General features: G+C 37.8%; 1 protein-coding gene across 3 annotated transcripts in view; it reads right to left on the bottom strand.

Annotated features, from left to right (window-relative positions):
* LOC125225156 (transcriptional coactivator yorkie) overlaps nucleotides 1-21,463 on the bottom strand; it is a 50,575-nt gene extending 29,112 nt beyond the window's left edge. For all 3 annotated transcript variants that reach the window (XM_048128731.1, XM_048128732.1, XM_048128733.1), the window contains exon 1: nucleotides 20,842-21,463. In XM_048128731.1, the coding sequence (XP_047984688.1) occupies nucleotides 20,842-21,314 (473 nt within the window). In that variant the 5' untranslated portion in view covers nucleotides 21,315-21,463. The remainder of the gene's footprint in view (nucleotides 1-20,841) is intronic.
* Nucleotides 21,464-22,872: the final 1,409 nt, after the last annotated feature.

The raw sequence follows: 22,872 nt of genomic DNA, 5'->3' as shown, positions 1-22,872 counted from the left end.
CTTAGGCAATGTTTTCGCAATCGCCTATTAAAATGTTAGTAGTTAGAATAAAGATGGAGATATTTCTGGTGGACTACGAATCTACTATACGATTAAAGTACCTAGATATCTAATAATACCTACATACATCTGAAACAGTATTGTGTAGTTATTAAGTGTGGCTGAGTCAGAAGGCGTCATGTGATGGGAGTTGGTGCCCTATAATTAGATGTTAATGAGAGAAAAAGGTCCCGGGAACGTTGCCTGGTGCCTCAACTAGTTAAGCTTATACCTTAAGTGCTACTTATTTGAAATTTACTATAAATTAAACAAACTTAAACTAACCGGAAGTACATATTACGGAAGTATTACCTGAAAATTACTTACTTGATGCAAAAATAGTTAAATTATAATAAAAAAATGAGGACGAACTATCTGCGTTGCTACAGTATATTGTGGCGTTGCGCTACGCTGCCAAGAGAGCCATCGCTGGTCATTGTCACATAATATATGAGTCGACGGGGTGTTTTCCTAGCACTGATTATTGTGTAAGTTATTTATAGGTACACATTAAAATTAGCCAACAAAGTTGATGCCTGTTATACATTATGTATTTCTTAATATTATGTCTCTAACAGATCAAATAGTTGTGTGATCCTTAATTTTTCAGTTGTTGCTCGTTAGGGTAGCTAAAAGCATGACTAAAACGCATGCACGAATGCACGCCTCCTTTGAATTAATGATTTCTTTATCGCTTACTTATGGCGCAAATATTAGTAGGTAATTTGGAGGATTAAATATTTAATTGTTACATTTATATCGTTACACTATGAGCCTGAAAAAAATACGAAGAGCCCAAGTCTAAATCGAGTCGAGGCTAGACGCACAATCCTAACAGAAATAGCTTGTACGGGACAAGTACAACAAGTGAATTCGCAATCGAGGATTTGACACGAATAGCCAAACACAGCAGTGGCAGTCAGGTCCCGCGCCATTCCCGCTATCCGAGCATATCGCTACAAACCCATTATATCGTGATCCTTGTTACTGTATTATGTGTGGGTAACCAGAGGTCTTTGTTCTGATTTGATTGAGGCAAAGGGAATAACAGGCCCGGATAGAGCGCCCATTTGCCGGCAGGAAGTGCTAATGGCAGCGGACACTTGCCGTGCCGCTGGTTCCGAACCGGAAGGAGTCCGGAACCAAACGGTTAACATATACCCGACATGTGACTAAACAGTGTGTTTAGTAGTAATGATGAAGCGGAGTAATTAAATGGAATTGTGACATTTGTGACACTATAAACCGACGCTCATAAGCAGTGCTCGAAGCTTTAGCCACTTTTTAAACAACTGTTCATTTGTTCAGTCAATTGTTTAATTCCTCGTAATCGTTAATGCCATAATGCCGCAAGCGTAGCGAGTGGTTCTTATGGTGGAGTCTTGACTTGAGCTTTTAGATTTTTTCAATGCACAAAATTTTGCTACCAAGAGTACCAAGTCAAACCTAACATGAGATATTGATACACTACACCAAACCTAATAAAAATATTAACAAAAAAACAATTAAAATCAAAATGAAATTAAAGTATGTAATTGAAAACAGTTCTTTCACAATCGAAATTAAAGTAAATTCTGCCAGCAAACTTGAGGAAATTAATCAAAATTGGCATCAAATTAATAACTCACTCTTGTGAATAAAATACAAAAGAATAAATAAAGCCTTTACGAGCGGGTGTGGTAAAAATCACTATTATAATATACTGCCCTAAGAGCCTTTGATCTGTCTCATTCCATGGTGCAACAGCAACAGGCACCTCAAGAGAAAACAGCACGGCGCTATGCCACTGTCCTGTATTCGGACTTTGGACCCGATTGTGTTCGTGCCCATCCCGGTCGCTCCCACGGGCACCGCCTACCTGCATCCTGCTCTTCCTTGCTAGATCATTACATAACTGCTCGATTAATGTCGAAGATGTCGGTTATTGCTTCCACCTGATACGCTTCACTTTTTTCGATGTCTACTTAATCTATAGATGCAAGGAAGGTTTTCTTTGAACGGCTAAGAAAGGCAAACGGGGAAGATTTTTCTTTTATACAAAATATGTATAAGTACATATGTACCTATTTGTATTCATGTCATGTATAAGGAAATCAGCACTATGTATTATGTATATGTATACGAGAACAGAAGTCCGACACTAAAAGCAAATATCCAATCTAGTTTAAAAATAAAGGGTATTTCGGGTCGAGATAAATATCGTTGAATTTATGGCACAGGAAGTTTATCTCACAAACATATGTATATTCGTGATACTTTTTTGCTGACACGCAGCCTCCTCGAGGCTATCAGCTTTGTACCTGCAAACTAAATGGTTCTAGGGTCCTTGAACTTTCGTTTAAGTTCATCCTCCCTTGTATCAACCCGCCAGGTAGAGGTTGGAATATGTGGATATGGATCAAATATTATATGTATCAATACTTCCTAGGGAATTAACATTTCGTTCGAGTTACAAATTCTGAATAATTCCAGATTAAGCGTATTTAAGGGTTCAGCGGAAGGGAATGGCATTTTTATTCAACTTACTGAGGATTTCGACTTAACAAGGTTGGACTTATAGAGATTCCGCTGTATCAAATTTTTACACATAACGTGTTCTTAAATAATTTAAAATTTTAGTGTGAAATCAGGATAATGTATAAATTAAGTGCTGAAAGCTTTAATCTCTTAAAAGACCTTTCGCTTGGGTGCCTCTATTGTATTTCATAAGTTGTAAAACACGTTGTATTGTATACAGTATGACATTATTTCATCACCTAATCAAAGACCAAGTATACGGTTGCGAAATGCTGGGAACGCAGGCGCAGCACCCGCCTCTGAATCGCAAAATGTCAGATGATTTACTTTCGCCCTACAACGATTGTTTTAATCAAGGCCGTGACACCGAATTGCGATAGACAAACGAGAAGATTGACATCTGTAAACCTCGAACTGTCAAGAATTTAAAAACCACTTTACCGACTTCACCTGTCGACTATGCATTTCCTAACTGCCCTTACTGGTAAATTGTAGTTTTCTCAGGTTTTCAGTTACTGAATAATTTCAAAACTTCAACAATAACAAATTAGCATAAAAAGTTTATATATAATGTATTATCAATATCATACAATTTATAACCGTGGTATAAAAAGCTAACTATGAGACTCGCATCCTCTTTGTTATAGGTGGCAAAACCGTGGATCGGGCAATGCAGTCCCCGGCTATCGAAGGTTACTGAATGATCAGCGCAGGCCGAGTGTTCCTTTAGCTAGCAGAGTGTAAACCAACCAGTGTAACTATGACCTCAAGATCCCTAACAACCAAACGCGATCAGAGGAAACATATAGTGCACTATTTGTTGGTTCGCATGTGCATTCGATCGCCTGCACTCAGTAAGCGATTGGATAACATCCCTGGTTCCGAGAAACGCGGCGAGCCCGCTCAAAGGCTGGGGCGGAGTCGAGAAAAAAATCAATCCCTTTGTTACTAACAACTCAGGTGTACACCGAAATAAAATAAAACAAGTCCGACACGAACTGGCAGTGCCCAGGGCGGCGCTAAGCGCACTGCACTTATCGATATCAGCTGCAGTAAATCTTTTTGAGACGTTTCACTAACAACACCATGGTGTTTTATTACGGTTTCATTTTTAATACAAGCGTTGATTTAAGGAACCTTATTGCAATGTCACTGAATTTGCAGGTCTATTATGCATTTCAAGATTTTCAAGTCAAACCGATTATTAAAAATCATTAATTTAAAATCGACTCGTAAATTGTACTTACATAAGACAATGTAACTATTGCTAATGGAATTAACGCATGGCGACATGCATCATCATGATCATAATAGTAGTTAGTACCTAAATATTGATGTATCAAATTGTTTAAACTACTGTTTGAACAATAAAAAGATCAAAATAAAGTAACAACTTTAGAACATGTCCATACATACATACATAGATGACATGATAAATGATGATGTTGACGTACAATAATGAAACAAGTTTTTTAACCATCGACACGAAAGCGTACGTCCTAGCGAAGGATGAGGATGCTATTACAGGGGCGCGGGAGGCGAGCTATCGCTTCCAAGAAGTTAGAACACCGCAGACGCAGCCTCCGTGTAGGGTCACCGATCCCGATTATCGATTCATAAAATGAAAATTGATCTGACAATGGATATGAAACTTAATTATGAATAGGAATATTTTAATTAGTTAGATATGGAAATGAACGTTTACTGTAACAAAAAGAATACTTTGAACTTTTTAGTCCACAACTAAGAAATAATATTCGTGATAAGGAAGGAAACATGTTAATGATCAGTCAAACCGAAAATCAGCTGTCAAAATACGAATGCCGGCAGTTGCCTTAAGAATACCGAGTAGCTGTTGATACATGAGCCGGATGGATCGATCGTCCTTAAAATCAAACATTGTGATAAATGCTGACACGGGTTATTGGTAACCCTGCGGCCAGCCAGCCGCGGCAACATCAGACGATGCGCGCTCGTTAACGACTCCTGAGGTGAAAAACGAACGGCGAATGCACTTTAAACAGACTCAATTAAATTTTAACAAAATGTAGCTTATTTTATCGAGATTGTAGAGTTTAGAAATATACAATTAACTTTTTCATTAGGCAGGGCACATGTAAGAAGATTATGAAGGTAGTTAACGATTTACATAATTTCCAAAATTATTGACATATATATTATGTGCACCTCCTTTCATGTCTTCTGGAAGGCGGCGCGAAGACCTCAGATTAAACTTAGTTAACTTCATACTCAAAGACTAATGCAAAAAAACTACTATTCACAGTATTCACCTTTGTTCAATGAAGAGTTTATAACCACATTAATTACAAATTACTACGTGAAAAGTAGTGGGGAGGAGTTTGTTGGGACAATATGACAATACCAATAGGGATGACGACTATATAAAAAAATGGCATTCTGTAAACAGTCCGTCAGTTAGATCGTCCAAAAATACTGAACACACATTTTTCGCTTATTCTAATTAATGAAAAAATACAAAGATATGGAGCCTCAAAGTTCCGGAGTGGGGCTTGTGACAAAGATTGTACCTAGGCGTGACGTCACGCGAAACTTCAACGCACTGTACCGTCGTCATTTTTCGTTTACGAGAAAAAAGAAAAAATAAGTGTCTAAAATTCTTTGATAATCTAACTGACAGACTAATTAGTTTTTTTAGTCGTCTCGCCTATTCTCGAGGAGTCCGACTTTGAGTATGTTACAGTCCATCTGTAACCATCCCCAGTACTACTGTTTGACAATTATCCAGGTAGTGTTAATTAAATACACAGATGTTAATCATCGAATGAATAAAAAAATAATAATCGTATCCTACAAGAATACATTACTGAAAATTTCAGTTGGCCTCGACGGCGGTGTCTTCGTAGAAGCAATTGTTACAGTTATGATGAAAGGCTCCCTAACCTAACCTCGCGTAATCGTGGCGTCGTCGGGTCGCCACCATGCCGAAATAACCGTGTTCAATGGGCAGCGTGCGCGGGGGCGGCGGCGGCGTCGCGGCGCTCGCGCCAAAATTAGACGTAAACACGAGGCGCCGGCGCGCGCTCTGACCCTCCACACAGCGCACAAGACTGAACACAGATCAACCGAACTGCTGTTCCTCCCATACAAAAGAATAAGTCTTGGTCTTTGATCTTTTGCTCTGGCATCCTCCAAATATACCTATTGGAACAATGTTTCATGATTCGATTTTAATGATGTGCATCGAATTGATAACACTGATCCTAATTGGGCATTAATATAAGGCGCCGGCGCTTACGATACCGCAGCTGCGATGCTTCAATCCATAATTATTAAATGTGTTAAGTAATAGTCTTATTTTTGTCATGTTATGTCAACAAGGTTGTAACATTGTTCTGATTACTCACAAACAATAGATTATTATTGCGAGGAAGTTTTTTGTATGACTATAAATTACGAGTGTTATAGTTTTTAAGGAGTTTTCTGTTCATTCTTTATGGATTCCAGTAGCAAGTCTCATATAATACCTAATATTTCGTATGTCGACGACATTGTCAACCACTAAAATAATGAAGTTATTCATCTGTCGACACTGTCTCGAACTAATGAGAGCAGTTGAAAAACAACGCTGATATTTGGTGCATAATTATTTAAAAAAGATAACACTGCTGGATAGTAGAACCACGTCTTTATTCTGTGCTGCCTTCATATCGCCAAAATTAACCCATTAGACCTCTAATCAACTAACCTTTAAAACCTCTCAGAAGTTACACTGTCTGTAGTCGTTGTAATCAGAGTTTGGAAGTATACACAAATTTTGTCTTTAGGATCTGTGAGATCTGTCCTCTGTCTGGAAAGATTAGAAATCGCAAACTCTGTAGATTAATATTTTATATTTCGTTATATCGTTATCCATGTGGCCATAGAACAGGAAACCTCACTCCCCCGTCATAGTAAGAACCACATATACGAGCAGAAATAATATTTTTGAAAATGTACCTATGTATTAATGTAGACACTTCTACGCAGTTCGTGGATAAACTGATAAAACAACACCGCAGTATACGTGTAAACACTGTAAATTTATCAATATTCTATAAAGAAAGGCGTACCTACATTCAGACCACCTAACAAACATCGTACCGCGCTGCGATATCGTATTGTATGAGTAATAGGGCTTGTGTCATGGCGTAGATATAATGAGAATACAGTATGCGCCTCGTTAAGTGAACAAGATATTTAATAGTTAGCAATGAACATAGACGACATCCCAAACAAAAAACATATTTAAGCCTTATTATTGAAAAGAAATGTATTTCAAGTAGCAATTAATTTGATGTGACATTAGTCTACTGTGCTGTAAGTACATGACACTGCAATTTTGCAAGATTTTTGTTAAACAGTCCTTCAAACACGGGAAAAATAAATAAACATATTAAAATTTTGGGTATCAGATTTCTCAGTCAACTTCATAGGTTGTTCCTTGAAGAGAGAACCATGAAAACACGAAGTACTTGCGAATATTTGCGCCAATATATTCTAGGGAATGACGCGACCAGTAGGCCCTAAGGCGCCTGTAAATGTATGTCTACACTTAACCCCTTTTGATCCTACAATTAAGCATACAGCGACACTCTCGGTACGCCATTCCTGTGCCTCTGCTGTCAAGTCGGATTTTAATCTGTATGTAGCTGTAAATAAAGCTTGTAAAATGAAACATAAACAACAATTTCTTTAAGTAACGTACCTATTCTAGTTCTAATGAATTATTAACCATATAGTACCGTGTTATTCTAGATACTAAAACAGAGGATGTCACCTAACTGACCTCTCGGATCGTGTTATAGGTATTTTATAAGGTCATAGCAAGAAATGTAAACTAACTGAACTTAAACATAAAACCATATTGTTCCCAGATAATGTGATTGTCGGAGATTCTCAAGTAAACAATAACTATGAAAGTTGTTTCTGAAGACGGTCCTTTGTACTACTATAACAGTACACGTAGAGGTGGTTCAACCGGTGTGGTCTGGATGAATGCTCCGTCTCTCTCTTTATCGCGGCACTGCGCTGACCACGGCACATATTATTAAAGCACATTAATACCGATGACACAGGCCGACGAGACCCATCTGTGTCTACAAGAGAGTATAGTGCACACAGTGAACAAAGATCTGCCCTTGAAAAAGCCGCAGCTATAAGTCTACATTATGTGTATGTTATACTTAACGCAGTAAATCATGCATTCTGTAAACTCTTTTTCAAATATTGTAGGTATTTCAAGTTATTTTAAGTGTTACTGTCACAAGAAACAATTAATACAAGGGTTCTCAAAACTTTTTGATCCCACTTCTGACATTTTTTTTTTACATTTTATCTCAACGTTGATTCCAAGATAAGAATTATGAACAATAATTTTCTAAATTCATTTTAAAATCAGACACCTATTTCCACACAACATGCTTATAATAAAATATTTTTTCGTAGTAAAATGTTAGTCAACGATATCATCAGATAATTTGCCAAAATAATGAAGTGTCCCAACATCGGATCGATTTCTCGGGCCATCCCCGTCGTGCTAAGTTTCTGATCGGCGATAAAGACGCCGTCTAGGAGCCAACATCCAGTAATCAGAGCGTGGAAACTGAGGTACTTTGTTATTGTCGCTGTACCGTACAAACATCAACTCTAACCATAAGCTGATAAGGTTTATTTTAAATGTAATGCTAGTGTAACAACACTGGGATGTAGATGTCGCAGGGAGATTTTTAACTTGATTATTGAAGAGAAAAGAACCTATAGATTTCCTGTTGAGTTTGAAAATATAAGTATATAATATAATATTTTTGCGTTAATTGACTATATGTAACACAACAAGTTATGTACCTATCTACTTACTTCGGATAGAAACTTATTATGTAATTTAAGTAAGTTTGAATTACCAGTAATGAAGGATATAATGACTGAGTTATTCTAGGAGCGGCCAATATGGCGACGATTATGCGTTTATAATTTTTCTTTGAATGCTACTAAATAGTTGTCCGGTAGCAAAAGGAATTTCGGCTAAAGAAAGGTCCCTCTAATGGAAGAATTTTCTACTTTACCATCCGAATTATATTTTATACTTTAAAAAAAGTGTGTCATACGAGTTATACCTCCTTGATAACTATTCGCAATAGCCATACTCATACTACAATATGTATAAAATATATATAAAAACTTGCAATGTATCATTAACAATGAACGAACAGTCTATTTGTTGCACAATCGGTACGATTAATGTGCAAATTAATTAATGTAATGCTTGACGCAATACTTGTAATGGAGCAGTATCAAAATAATGCCTACGTTTTGCGCTTGCGCATGTCAGTCTCAGGTTCTACTCCCGGGAGTCCCCGAACACAATCCAATCCAGTATTATTTTATCTAAGTATAAGGGATCATCCATAAATTACGTCACACGTTAAGGGGGAGGGAGGGGGTCGACGAAGTGTGACAATGTGTGACAAGGGGGTGGGAGGGGTCCTTAATTTCGCGACGTCACATTTCAAAGTCTATCATATTCTAAGGTATAAAACACGAACTTTAAACTGTTACTTTATGAAAACCTCATAAACATATGTATACCTACAAATACAGGATGTTCGGTAACCGAATGAAAAGCCAAAAGTAGGCGATAGTCTAGGCCATTTAGAACATTCTTTAGCTATAAATGTGTTGGACAAAATTTGAAACAACTATCACCTATTTTCGGCTATGCATCAGGTTATAAATATAAGATATCAATTGTTTTGTCGACCGATTCAGAATGTGGAATCTTGAGCGTTGCGGGTGTTTCAAGGCTCGTAGGTTAAATAAATTTGTCACACACACACCATCATATGGAAAATATTAACTGCAAAACATCAAACAATGTAGTTTCATTCATTTTTAGGGTTCCGTAGTCAACTAGGAACCCTTATAGTTTCGCCATGTCTGTCTGTCCGTCCGTCCGTCCGTCCGTCCGTCCGTCCGTCCGTCCGTCCGTCCGTCCGTCCGCCCGTCCGTCCGTCCGCGGATAATCTCAGTAACCGTTAACACTAGAAAGCTGAAATTTGGTACAAATATGTATATCAATCACGCCGACAAAGTGCAAAAATAAAAAATGGAAAAAAATATTTTATTAGGGTACCCCCCCTACATGTAAAGTGGGGACAGATATTTTTTTTTTATTCCAACCCCAACGTGTGATATATTGTTAGATAGGTATTAAAAAATGAATAAGGGTTTACTAAAATTGTTTTTTGATAATATTAATATTTTCGGAAATAATCGCTCCTAAAGGAAAAAAAAGTGTGTCCCCCCCCTCTAACTTTTGAACCATATGTTTAAAAAATATGAAAAAAAATCACAAAAGTAGAACTTTATAAATACTTTCTAGGAAAATTGTTTTGAACTTGATAGGTTCAATAGTTTTTGAGAAAAATAAAGAAAACTACGGAACCCTACACTGAGCGTGGCCCGACACGCTCTTGGCCGGTTTTTTTTAACATTCAAGAGTCAAAATCATCATTTAAACGTTTATTCTACCAGCCACAGCCACTTGTGGACATAAAATTAAAATTTCTATGAAATTACTTTGCACTCTTGTAGATACAAACAATGAAACTTTTTCATTCGTTTTTGAAGTATCAAAATACTATAGTATATAATTAGTATATTAATTATTACACAAATTTTACTAAGCCCAACAAAATTATAGTCACATAAATGGAGCAGGTGCGCCTAATGCACTAATTAATCGATAGAAAGGGACACGTATTGTAGATAGTTTTGATACATACCTTTTTTATGAACATACTTTTTATTTGTCTGTGATAGTTTTTAAGTTTATTCATATTTTAAATTTGACTTGTTTGATTACATTTTTTTGACATTGCTTTTTTACCGTCAGTCCTGGATTAAAAGCGCTAAGCGAAGCCAAATTGTTTGTGTTGTTCCCTATTTTACCTGTCCCTTAGCTATCGAAGTCTTTTCTTTCCGTTATAACACGTGTAACTTCAATTAAATACAAAGTAATGTAACAAGAAACCTTTTAGGTACTTTTATACATCTAGTAATTATCCATGAACATAGAAATTAAATTTACACATACAGACTAAAAAAAGAAAATGTTATTCTCTCGACTCCAAAGATATGATAGAGATATATATGTATTACCACTTACACACAAATAACAGCTGCTTCGTAGTTGAATCAATCCTTTCCGCTAAGTAAGAGAAAGTAAGCACATTATTTTGTTCTAAAACGAAAATAGTATTCGCAGAGTGCCGTTAGCCCCAGCTACCTGTCGCGACGTCGCTCACGGCTGACTTCTCAGAAGGCGTACAGCGATAGTGGACTGTATTTTAATGTTATCGCTGTGAACGCACTTCACTCGACGATAAGTCCACTTGTTGTGCATGTGACTCCGCGCTTTACTCAGAAGCTGTCGTGAGACTCGTGAGGTTTTAGCTAATTAGGCTCGTCTTCAACAAATTAACGACTGTTGCGCATACTATCTTTACTTACTATGAATCCTGACAACGTTACCTGGCGAATGTTTTATTTTATTTACCGGTTCTAATGAGCTATCTTCAGTTAGCGAAATACAAATACACAGATGTATGATAAACGTGAGCCAACTATAGCGCCAGTTAAACAAAATCTACAATATGTTATATGAAGTATACGTATAGTGGTTCGAATCGAACCGGACTGCTAGACAAGCCGCTCGGTTGCCTCTAACGAGTACAGGCCGCGAACGGCCTTGCCAAAGACGTCCGAGCGAGAGGCTATTCCTTTCTCCATACAAACATGTACCGGACCTACCTGCCACATGCGCAACTGTCCGGCCAAAGATACTTTACCGTTAAAGCGCAGCTGTTTTAATTATAATTAACATAAGTTCCATTATAAATTTAAATAGATATCATACACGAAAGAAAAAACGACAGGGGGATTTGATTTGTTACCTAGTTGTATAATTCCATTAATCGTTTTAATTTCAGATTATTTACCCGAACACGTCTGCCCTTTCTGTATCTAAACAACATCCAGTTGAATGACCTCATACGACTGACACGAGGATTTCGTGAGATACATAACTTGTTATATCAGGATAAATGACACTACAACAATGCACCTGTTCATAACCAAGTTCCTTAAACGTCTCATATAAACTTCGGTCTAACTACCTATGATTCCATTGCATAATGTAGATGGAAAATAAGCAGCTTATAAAAGCAGCTATACACTTATGACAGTTTTTTCTGAGCTGTTTTACACTATTTTGTAGTCTGCTCAAGAAGTTCCTCTGTTTAAAAATTCAAAGGACGTCGCCATAAAAGGATATTTATTGCATGAAGTTCAATCGGCAGTCAGTGCTCATTTTATTTAAGTTTTTGAACAACGAAAAACATGCAAAATATTTTCATTTCCTTACTGTAGCTGGTTATTATATTTCTTCAATACCTAATGGAATTTTGAACATTAAAAAAAACCAGAGTTTAAGCAAAACGAAAATAATAAGTATGACGGTATTACCTCCTTATTGGTATGTAAGGTATATTGTGACTTGTGAGGTTCGAATGAGAATTTAACTGTCAACACAGAATATATAATAGTACAAGTACAGAAGGCCCACTGCTTTGATGTTCACGACATGCCGCCTTTTTAAATGCCTACAAAATTCTAACAAAGAAACGAGCCGCACGTGCGCGACGCCCGGCGATAGGGTTCCCTACGGATTAAAACGATTTAATACTCAGATAAAATGTTATACTATTATATTCAAGTCGTGGGTACTTTCTAGGTATAAATATATAGTATTTATAAATTTTTGTTTAAGTTCCAATATAACAAGCCTTATTGAATCTTTTCGGGGCCTTAATCAATAGTAGATCTGTGTAAACGGTATTTATTTTATTCATGATATCTATTTAACTAAGCATTATTAGCCATTCCACACGCGGACATCGCATATGAACCTTAAAAAAAACTCGCGACGTAAAGTAACATTAGAAAGTGCGAACGTGCGTTCCGTGAGAACGCGCGCCACCCCTGATTAGGCCGCGAACTCGCGGCCGCCGGCATGTACTTGTAGCGCGGCGATAGAATCGCGGAGTGAGCCGCCCTTGCTGTCAAGCAGACATTTTGTTTGGCGTCCCGTTTGTACTAAATCGTGTGCTAGCGTTGAATGCAAAACAAAGTAACGGACTGACAAATAATGTTCTTCGAAGGATCAATTGTTAGTATCAAATACATATGAATACTTATCTTTTACACTGAAGGACCAGAACACCAAAAAAAATACATACATAATTGCCCTACAATTGGAACAAACATTACACAATGCTTCAAATCTTTGTTTCACGCCTGCTTTGGTTTATTTTTGAATTTGTCCCATATCAACTATACTAGTTAACAGACATAGGTCTATATGTCTATTATTAGTGTTTGTTCTTCTAGTCTGACTGAAAGATCGGCAGTTGCTAACTTTTTACTAGAAATGCCGCATATATTCGGCAACTACCCGGTACCTGTTACTCGGCCTATTCACTATTCAGCCACTTTGACGAATATACCGTAAACCGTAATGGGTGATTCGCCATAATAGTAAGTAAATATTCTTTATTGCACCATTTTACAAGTAAAATTATACATAATGTTGAGTGAGAGTATAACTAGGTATCATATCAACAGGCGAACTAATCGCGAAAAAGCTTCCAGAATCCAGACAACCTTACCACAATAGTAGTCAATATTCGGCAAAATACCGAATAACCAAACATATTTACAACAATTCGGAATTCGGGCGTGAGATGGGGCCGAATATTCGGTATTCGGCTAAAACCACTATTCTGGGCATCTCTAGTTGCGACTAATCATTAGATTTACTAGCACCACAACGAGTACAATGCGTAAAAGTGAAAATTGACTCGAACAAAAGTGAGAAGTTCAGGTTAAGATTCATCCGATACCTGGATGCTGCCCGTTCTGCTGAAGTTACCGGACGTAGCGCCGCATTGGGCGCCCGCCAAGGCAATTTGCATCGCTACCCGCTTCGGAACATCGCCAAGTCTAGCCGAACAAAACCACTGAGAATTACCACTCCATTCCAATAATAATTAAAGCAAATATTTCTCAGGCGAGACGCACGCCGACGAACGTTATGGAGCTTATAAAGCATCGCCTCTGCCCGCAATTAAGAAACGATGCGCACCACGTCTGTTTATTTACTGACGCGGAAGAAACGCCCCGCTTGCAATGGCCCATCGCGAGCTCCTTGCAGTCGCAGCGCAGCGCCAAGCGCACGACTGCCGCCGGTCTAAATTAAATACCTTTGATATTCAAAATATCAATATTTTCAGGGAGCTTATGAAGTGCGTCGGCGCAATTTACTTGCGGGTCTTCCGCGTTAGCAACTCGGGTGTACGCTAACGAACCGATGCGAGGTATTAATCACGGGCGCCCAGCATGAGCAACACTGTTTCACGACTTTCATGTGATTGGTTTAGTGTTTTAGTACCCATTTCTTTCCACCAAAAAACAGGAAAAAACTCATTATTGCGCAAATAGATTATAAAGCTGTCTTAGGCCCAGTTGCACCAATCACTTAATTCAGGGTTAGTGGGCCTCCATTTTCGTTGGTGCAAGTGGCACTTATAGTCTAGTTACTTATATGCTAAACTTAATATTTTTTTTAAATATAAATACTAATTAAACTAAAAAGCGCTGGTGGCCTAGCGGTAAGAGCGTGCGACTTTCGATCCGGATGTCGCGGGTTCGAACCCCGGCTCGTACCAATGAGTTTTTTGGAACTTATGTGCGAAATGTCATTTGATATTTGCCAGTCGCTTTTCGGTGAAGGAAAACATCGTGAGGAAACAGGACTAATTCCAATAAGGCCTAGTTACCCTTCGGGTTGGAAGGTCAGATGGCAGTCGCTTTCGTAAAACTAGTGCCTACGCCAAATCTTGGAATTAGTTGTCAGAGCGGACCCCGGGCTCCCATGAGCCATGGCAAATGCCGGGATAACGCAAGGAGGATGATGACTAATTGAATATTTTTTTACTCTCGGTTGCAAAGAAGTTTCGAAAGAGTCGTGACGGATTCAAGTGTTAACGCCCAAAGTAGAAATTATTTTGCTACTATAGTTTCACATCAACATATGAGCATTGTTGATAAAAGTATCTTTGTAATTCGGTCTCTTCTTTTCCCCCTCGCCCTTTCCCCTTCTACGGGGTCGGCTTTCCTTATTTTGAGTCTCCAGGCAGTTCTATTCTGAGCGTCTTCACTTCACAAGAAAAGGCTTTTCATATCCTTCTCTATAGTATTCGTCCATGTGGTAGGTAGTCTTCCTCGCCCTCTTTTTATCGTATTCATGGATAGGCATTTTCTGACGATATGATTTTCTGACCTTCCCATTATATGACCATACCATCTCAGTCTGGACTTAGACATTATCTCCGTGATGGGTGCAACTTACATATATTACGTATCTTGTCTCTGAGTGTCACTCGTGCTGAACACCGAAGCATACCCATCTCAGCAGTTTGCAGCTTCTGGGTCATAATTGGGAAGTAGATTTTTTTCTTTTTACCTGGTCGGATACTTATTACATTTTATCTGTTAGGTGTATGTCATCCACTATCAGTAGATTTAATTTGCCTAAGAAGAGGATGCCGGATTGCAGGTAACATAATTCTGATTAAGTAGGCGCGTGTTTTATTTTCTCCCGTCCGATCGTTTTATACATTGTATGGTCTCATTGGCTCATTACATTCAAACGCCTTACGAGACTGTATGGAAATGGGATCAATAATGTATGTGCGTATGTAAATTTGTAACCATTACTAATTACACGCTTATTCCAGCGAGGCCATCATCACGCTAACTTCTATCAATGACATCAAGCACCATTCAGTTTTATACAATATTCCTAGATTCAAGAGTTACCATTTTCAAAATTTTAATTTGCAGACTTAAGTTAAAACTAACATATTGTTAACTGGTCTTGGACCGAAAATACCTGCCTACCTATCTGTATAGCAGCATTAAATGTAACAAACTATTACAAATAATATGGAAGAGTAACTCTTAAATCATGGAATATACAGAATTTAATATTCTGAATATCTGATAAATTTAGCTAGAGTTTGGTCTGGACTCTGGAGCGCCTAAAACATGCAACACATTTCTCGTACTACATAAAGAGAAATTTGGTGTGACTTATTTAATAGATGATAGGTCTACCTTTGCCTACCTTTGTTTTCATTTAGAGAGAATAGTGAATCATCGTTCAGTATTATCGTCTCATTTGTAATACGCACTCAACAACCCTGCGATCGCGATAAGATAGCAATATCAGGTTGAGGGGATAAGCCCTTTTTTCCTTATTACTCTTCGTTGTAAGTTACCAATCGTATCAAAAGTGGAGAAATGAAACTAGTTAATTGCACACATTGACAATACCTAAATTATTAGAAAAGCGTTTGCAGCCTCTTGGTATTTCCATATATACTTTTGTAAAACTTTGTGTACAATTAATGTCGTGTACCCATCCCAATTGGCCAAGGGCATGCCAAATGCCCTTGTTAACTTGCAATTGAATATTGAATGAACTCGATACCATATGACTACCATCCAACCTTTTTCAAAAGGAAACCATAAGGCAATAAGTTCTAGTTTTACATGTCCCAAATACTCAATTACATTTCGCTGGTCAATTGTGTATCGCGACAGAAAGCGGCTTGAAATTAAATTGTATTCTACTTATTACTACAGGGGAAATCCATATTTTTATGTCCTACACTACACATAATGATTCTCAACCGCGGAAGGCCCTAAAGTTCAAAAAGGTTTAAGGAAGGTCAGTTTCCCTATATTTACAGAAGCGATTCCTGTAGGATATCGTACGTTCACATTTAGTAAAAATAATTATTAGATATTTTTACATGTGAAACGTCTAGCAAATGAGCAAACGAATCAACATCTTGATTGATTAGGTTAAAACATTACGACTTACGAGATAACAAAAAGTCAACAATCTCGTCGAGGCTGTTAACAACTCCACGACAAATATTCCTTTGTACAACAGGTTTTTGAAATTTTCCTAGTTTTAAAAACTGTATTCGATTCGTAAGATGTAAACGCGATACAAATCAAATCGAACAGCTATTGTAATGGCCTAATCTTATGGGATCTTGTAGTACAGTGTACACCCTACTCCCCAAAATGGATAGATATCCAACCTACTACTTCTATGTTTTGACTCTTTTCAGATATGACAGAAGGCATAGACAACTACCTACTTAATAAAATAATTCAACAGTCGAAAAACACCCTTTGTGGTGACTGGTTATAAAATTCACAGTGTTTCCTCCCGCGGTTGTGGTCGGAATGGACTTCGGGATTGGGGTTCAATTGTGGTGTAAACGATAACCTAGCAATATCACAATGTCGTGATCTTTAGTCCAATTAAGAATGGTACTGAAACTTGAGCAGTTTCATGAGCTCTTCCTACCCCTTCTGGAAATGCGGGCGTAATGAAAATAAAAAAATATTTGAGTAGTATGTTGGTAAAAATAACAGTGATTATGATCATTTTACAAGGTGCGAATTAATTGAACAATTAGGGCCAGTTGCATCAACCACATTTGACAGACACATCATCGTCAAGTAGCAGACGTCTATGGAACTTTCCATACAATAAAATTTAACGAATACTTTAACGGTGACTGACGGTTTGATGCAACCGGCCCTAAATGTTATTAAATATGTTCCTCAGTTCCTAGCTAGACTCTCTAAGTTTTAAACGCAATCCGTATTTTTTTTCATTTGTAATATGTTAGGGAGAGGCCCCATTTAATACAATTTACAATTCTACAAGTTTCTGTTCAATAAAAATTACAAGTTACAAATTTGTCATAGTGGAAAATTTACATAATTGTAGGAGTTTAGCTACAATTTTACATATTTCTGTTCAATAAACATTTTCACTTGACAGGTGATTTTTAACAATTTTGTAAGGAAATGTGCTTTATTGAACAGATAATTGTAATTACAAGTTTACATATTATGTAAATTGTAGTACAATTCTGACAGGAGATTAATGCTGTGTCAAAACTCGATTTGAAGTGTGCTTTACGATCTGCATAATCAAAAAATATGGTTCTAACAACTAGTAGTGACAGTAATGGGACGATTATGAATATCGACGATTTATTCGTAAAAGGATACATTTTACTTTGGATGTAACGGATTTTACGTTCAATGAAAAATTCCGGGTGAGCATAACTACCGTCGAATATTTACTTTTAAGAATAGGGCAATAGGCCAAATAGGGGGTTATCTTCAAAGTGAGACTAATAGAAATGCAGCTCTTTCACACACTGAACAGATTTTGTGTGCGTTGCACTGGATGAGCTGTGGCTCTCAATATCATGTGGTAGCAGATGCATATGGAGTATTCTAGCCTTTTTTTATACATATTCAAGGATTTCAGTTGCTCGGCAATCTCTATCCACTTCTTTATTTTAATCTCGTGCGATTAATTTTTCACTAAACAGACCAAACAAAATATCCTTATTTACGTAAATGAGAGATAAAATTTTAATTTTTTTGTTGATTTCCATACTTAATATTAAACAGTTAAACGGTAAACCAAATGATAGAGAACTTGTTGAAAATTTACATTTTATGTAAATTGTAAGTTACCATTACAAATTTGTGAGTACAATGTTGTCATTGTAAACTACAGGCGTTTTTTACATATTTAAATGTTTATTAAACGGGTTTTACAATGGTTACAATTGTACATTTTCTAATTGTAGGTTTCTTACTTATTTGTAGGTTTTATTAAACAGCACTTGTAGCAAAACTTTACAAATAAAATGGGGCCCTGTTATTGGCTTCATTTTTGTATCCTAAATAAACCCCAAATAAGCTAACTTAAATGGCAATGTACTGTTTTGGTACCACCGAGCTTGATTATGATGAAGACCGAAGTTGTCGAAGGAAGTCAGTCACAGAGCAATCTAAGCCTATTTTATGTTAGAAAATCCCTATGGCTGTTGAGAGAATAGGCTTTAAAAATTAAAGTTATGGCAAATATGTTTTTAGGGTTCCGTAGTCAACTAGGAACCCTTATAGTTTCGCCATGTCTGTCTGTCTGTCCGTCCGTCCGTCCGTCCGTCCGCGGATAATCTCAGTGACCGTTAGCACTAGAAAGCTGAAATTTGGTACCAATATGTATATCAATCACGCCGACAAAGTGGTAAAATAAAAAGTGGAAAAAAATGTTTTGTTAGGGTATGCCCCCTACACGTAGTGGGGCCTGATTTTTTTTCATTCCAAACCCAACGTGTGATATATTGTTGGATAGGTATTTAAAAATGAATAAGGGTTTACTGAAATCGTTTTTTGATAATATTAATATTTTCGGAAATAATCGCTCCTAAATGAAAAAAAGAGTGTGTCCCCCCCCCTCTAACTTTTGAACCATATGTTTAAAAATATGAAAAAACACAAGTAGAACTTTATAAAGACTTTCTAGGAAAATTTTTTGAACTTGATACGTTCAGTAGTTTTTGAGAAAAATACGGAAAACTACGGAACCCTACACTGAGCGTGGCCCGACACGCTCTTGGCCAGTTTTTAAGTTACAACTTTTAATTCCACATTGTCTCCCGTCTCTCAGGGCTCCAGAGTGAACACATCCTTGCCGGATTCTGCATTCACGAATAATCTTACGGATGGTAGCTTGGTAGTACATGAACCAAATGTCCAAAACTGTTGTTCCTCTTGTACTGAGCAGTATTACTGTCACAACGAGAGGCCATCAATGGAATAAATGGGTTACAACTTTTGCCTCCAACATTAGAAAATTCATAGCATAGAGGACTACATTGTGTCCTGTCTCTCGGGGCTCCAGAGTGAACACATCCTTGCCGGATTCTGCGTTCACGCATAATCCCACGGATGGTAGCTTGGTAGTACATGAACCAAATATCCAAAACTGCTGTTCCTCTCGTACTGAGCAGTATTACTATCACAACAACACGGTCTCATGATGGTTAAAGTTTCGCTACCGTCGTGCGTTGGGATTTGGGATCGACTTAACAGGAGCAAGGTGCAGACAGGCGGGGGTAACAGTTTATTTGCCTACTGTATTTTTTCGATATCATTACGACTATCGACTATCCCACTTCTTAATGTGCCGACTGCCGATGAGATGAAAAGTAATGAGAAAGGTCTCGTTTTTAGGATTTCTTTTCCAATTTTCGAAAAATATAAAACAGTCTCAAGAACGTTTTCTTATTATTCGTGTAAATTAATCTTGGTAAATAATTTATTTATTTATTTATTTAAACTTTATTGCACAAACAAAGAAACATGTACAAATGGCGGACTTAATGCCAAAAGGCATTCTCTACCAGTCAACCATAATAATCTCCTTATTGCATCGAATGACACATACTTTTGTTAAGTTTGTAGGTAAACTTTTGCCTCACAACTTGTTTGGGAAAGTTTGTGTTGTTTTTACATTTGTATGGAGCAGTACAGAAGAAGAGTAAACTCTTTCGTTATTATGAGTAGTTTGATATATATACTACTATGATATTACATGTGTTATGTTGGTATACCTGTGTATTATGTTGGCAGAATAACATTAAACGGATGTGTAGTGTGAGACAAAGAAGAATATAGTGAATACCCTCGTGTGATCTATTAACAATTATCCGTGAAGAAAGAAAAACATACTAGGTACCTAAAATTAACTTGGGAAAACAAAATTATCACACACCTTTCAAATAAACACCGCCAAGGTGAAAATGTCATTTACCGTACTCTTGATAAATCGTATGAAATGAGATCATATAGGATATACATAGATATCCGGGATGGATAACGGGTGCGGCTGTTCTTAAGACTAAGAGTATTCACATAAAAAACAACTTTCCATGAATATAAACCAGGTGATTCGGAGTGAACGAACCATAATCTAAAGTTTAATGACCATATGGCTGATTATTCGTGGAAACTATGTCAAAGAGGTAAGCAAACAAGCAAATTCAACGGTGATAAGTGTCGCGTTTCCATTTAAGCTAACAGTACATTAGTTATTAAATTATAACTAGACATTAACAGTTAATTAATCAGTTGAAATTTTAAAGGGGTACGTTAAACGTAAATGTAGTATTTAAGAGGTCACTAGCTCTTTATTGTTGAAAACAATCAATCCTTTCATCTAATTTAAGAAAGACGGAAATAACAAAAACTTACTTGAGATAGTATATCTGTCCTTCAGGAGTGCGTGCCTGCTCCCAGCCTGATGGCAGTGGCCCTAGTTCGTCCGGGATATGTGAGCCGACGTCATATGATCTTTGTTTTGAATGCTGGTGGTGTAGAGGGGGTTGTTGAGTCTGTTGACCGGCCGCATACGTCTGTTGCAGGCTCGCTGGCGACGAGTGTGCCCTAGAGTGCGACACTGGTGTCGCTCCTGTCGCCGACGACGACCCGAACGCCGAGTCGGCCGAGTTCTCTCGCGAGTGAGACACAGACGGTGACTTGGAACCGGTCGACGGCGGGTTAAAGAACGACTTTGGAAGCTGTCGCATACGCAGAGGCACCTGTAGCGGTCGTTTCGAGTCTGGTTTAAGCACTGTGTCAAACAATGACTGTAGAACCGAGTCCGAATCCTGGTCCACGCGCAGGACCAGGTTCGATTTCTGTTCACTATCAGAGTTTAGAGCCATGGTGTGTGCCGGAACGAATTTATCTCGAAACCGACTTGGCCCACCGTTGTGACACAACACTAGCACGCGAACGGGTCGGCGGAGCGCCACCCGACGTACTTGTGGATTAGCGCTCGCTGCGCGACTGACGCACGCTCGGGCGCCCCCCGCTCCGCGCCTCCTGCCCACGCGCACCCGCGCCACACCGCGCCGCCGCCTGCGCAACCCGCAGACCGGTCTTTGAGAACGATGCCCCGCACCCCCCTTTGCTTGTCTACCTTCTTGGCTACCTTACTATCCTCTTTGCTTGTATGCAATGCCATTTTGTAATTCTGCATTTTAATCACAGCTGCTAAAGCCTTCGCTTCTTTCAGCGTGTGTCTAATATTATTATCTACGTATCTCTCTAATCTAGCCTCAATAGAGATAACAGAGACGACGTAAAAGTAAATTACCTTTTCAAGTATTAAAGTTATAATGTATAAAAGAAAGAGTAAAGTGTACAAACTCATTAATACATTACGATAAAGATAGTAAAAGTTACCTGGCTAAATATCCTCGTATTCCTATTGTTATCACGATAGGTCAATGTTATCGTGTAAGTAGGTAATAAGGGACAAAAGAAAATCAACTCTTAAATGCGAATAGTACGTAGTACGTAGGGACCTAGGAACACCTACGAGGATCTAAATTTTAAAAAGGCTTTTAATTGTACCTAACCAGTCGCTGTTTTTCCTATGTCAACCATCAAGTGACTACCAGCTACTTGCAAGGACGTTGTTGATTCTAACAAATCGTAGTTATAAAACATATGTTTGTTGGACAGTGATGTAAACACGACGAAATAATTTGCAAACAAGATAAATAAGTAGATACTTATAGGCCTTATAGCAAACTTGTAAATATGAAGGCAAAATGTGGCGACCGACCCATGCTTAAAAGATCTGTGTCTTTAGGTATTTAAATAAACGAAGACAAAATGTACCCTCAAAAGGCTTCTTAAACCATTTAAGGGTAAGTGAAAATATTACACGCCCAAATAAGAAGGTTAAAGACAGGTCGCTCAGTGAAAGATCCTCTTAGTTTTGTATGAAAGATCTATCTACCTAAGTACCTATCTATCTATTTGGTACCCCAAAATGTACAAATTATTTGTTCACGTTTTTTAAGTACCTTAAAACCTGATTTTCTTTGTTCATTATACAAAAGGTAAATATTATTTTAAATAGTTTCTAAAAATACGTAAGTACCTTAATACAGTGGTGAAATCTACGCCAATTTTGAAACTCCCTGCCATCCAACGAAGTTCTGCAATAAGTAGAACTGTTTACCTGCCTGCCTAGCTGAAAATGATAATCGTTCGTTGCCGCTACGTGGCGGTCGAAATGCAGTTTGGCTCTGTCGTACCAAGAAGAGCGATAGGGAGAGATAGCTTAGAAAGCGTTAGCGATTGTGGTACAGGCACCTACCTAGAAATCACTACATCAGGATGTAGCGACTGGACGGATATTTAAGCACTCGGAAATTGACCTACATTCAAGCATGCACGTCCTATATGTGCTTTATACTACGTTATGAA

The sequence above is a fragment of the Leguminivora glycinivorella genome, chromosome 4 (assembly GCF_023078275.1).
Source record: "Leguminivora glycinivorella isolate SPB_JAAS2020 chromosome 4, LegGlyc_1.1, whole genome shotgun sequence".
Classification (NCBI taxonomy): domain Eukaryota; kingdom Metazoa; phylum Arthropoda; class Insecta; order Lepidoptera; family Tortricidae; genus Leguminivora; species Leguminivora glycinivorella.
Note: the sequence above shows the minus strand (reverse complement) of the source record. Positions and strands in the feature narration are given on the sequence as shown.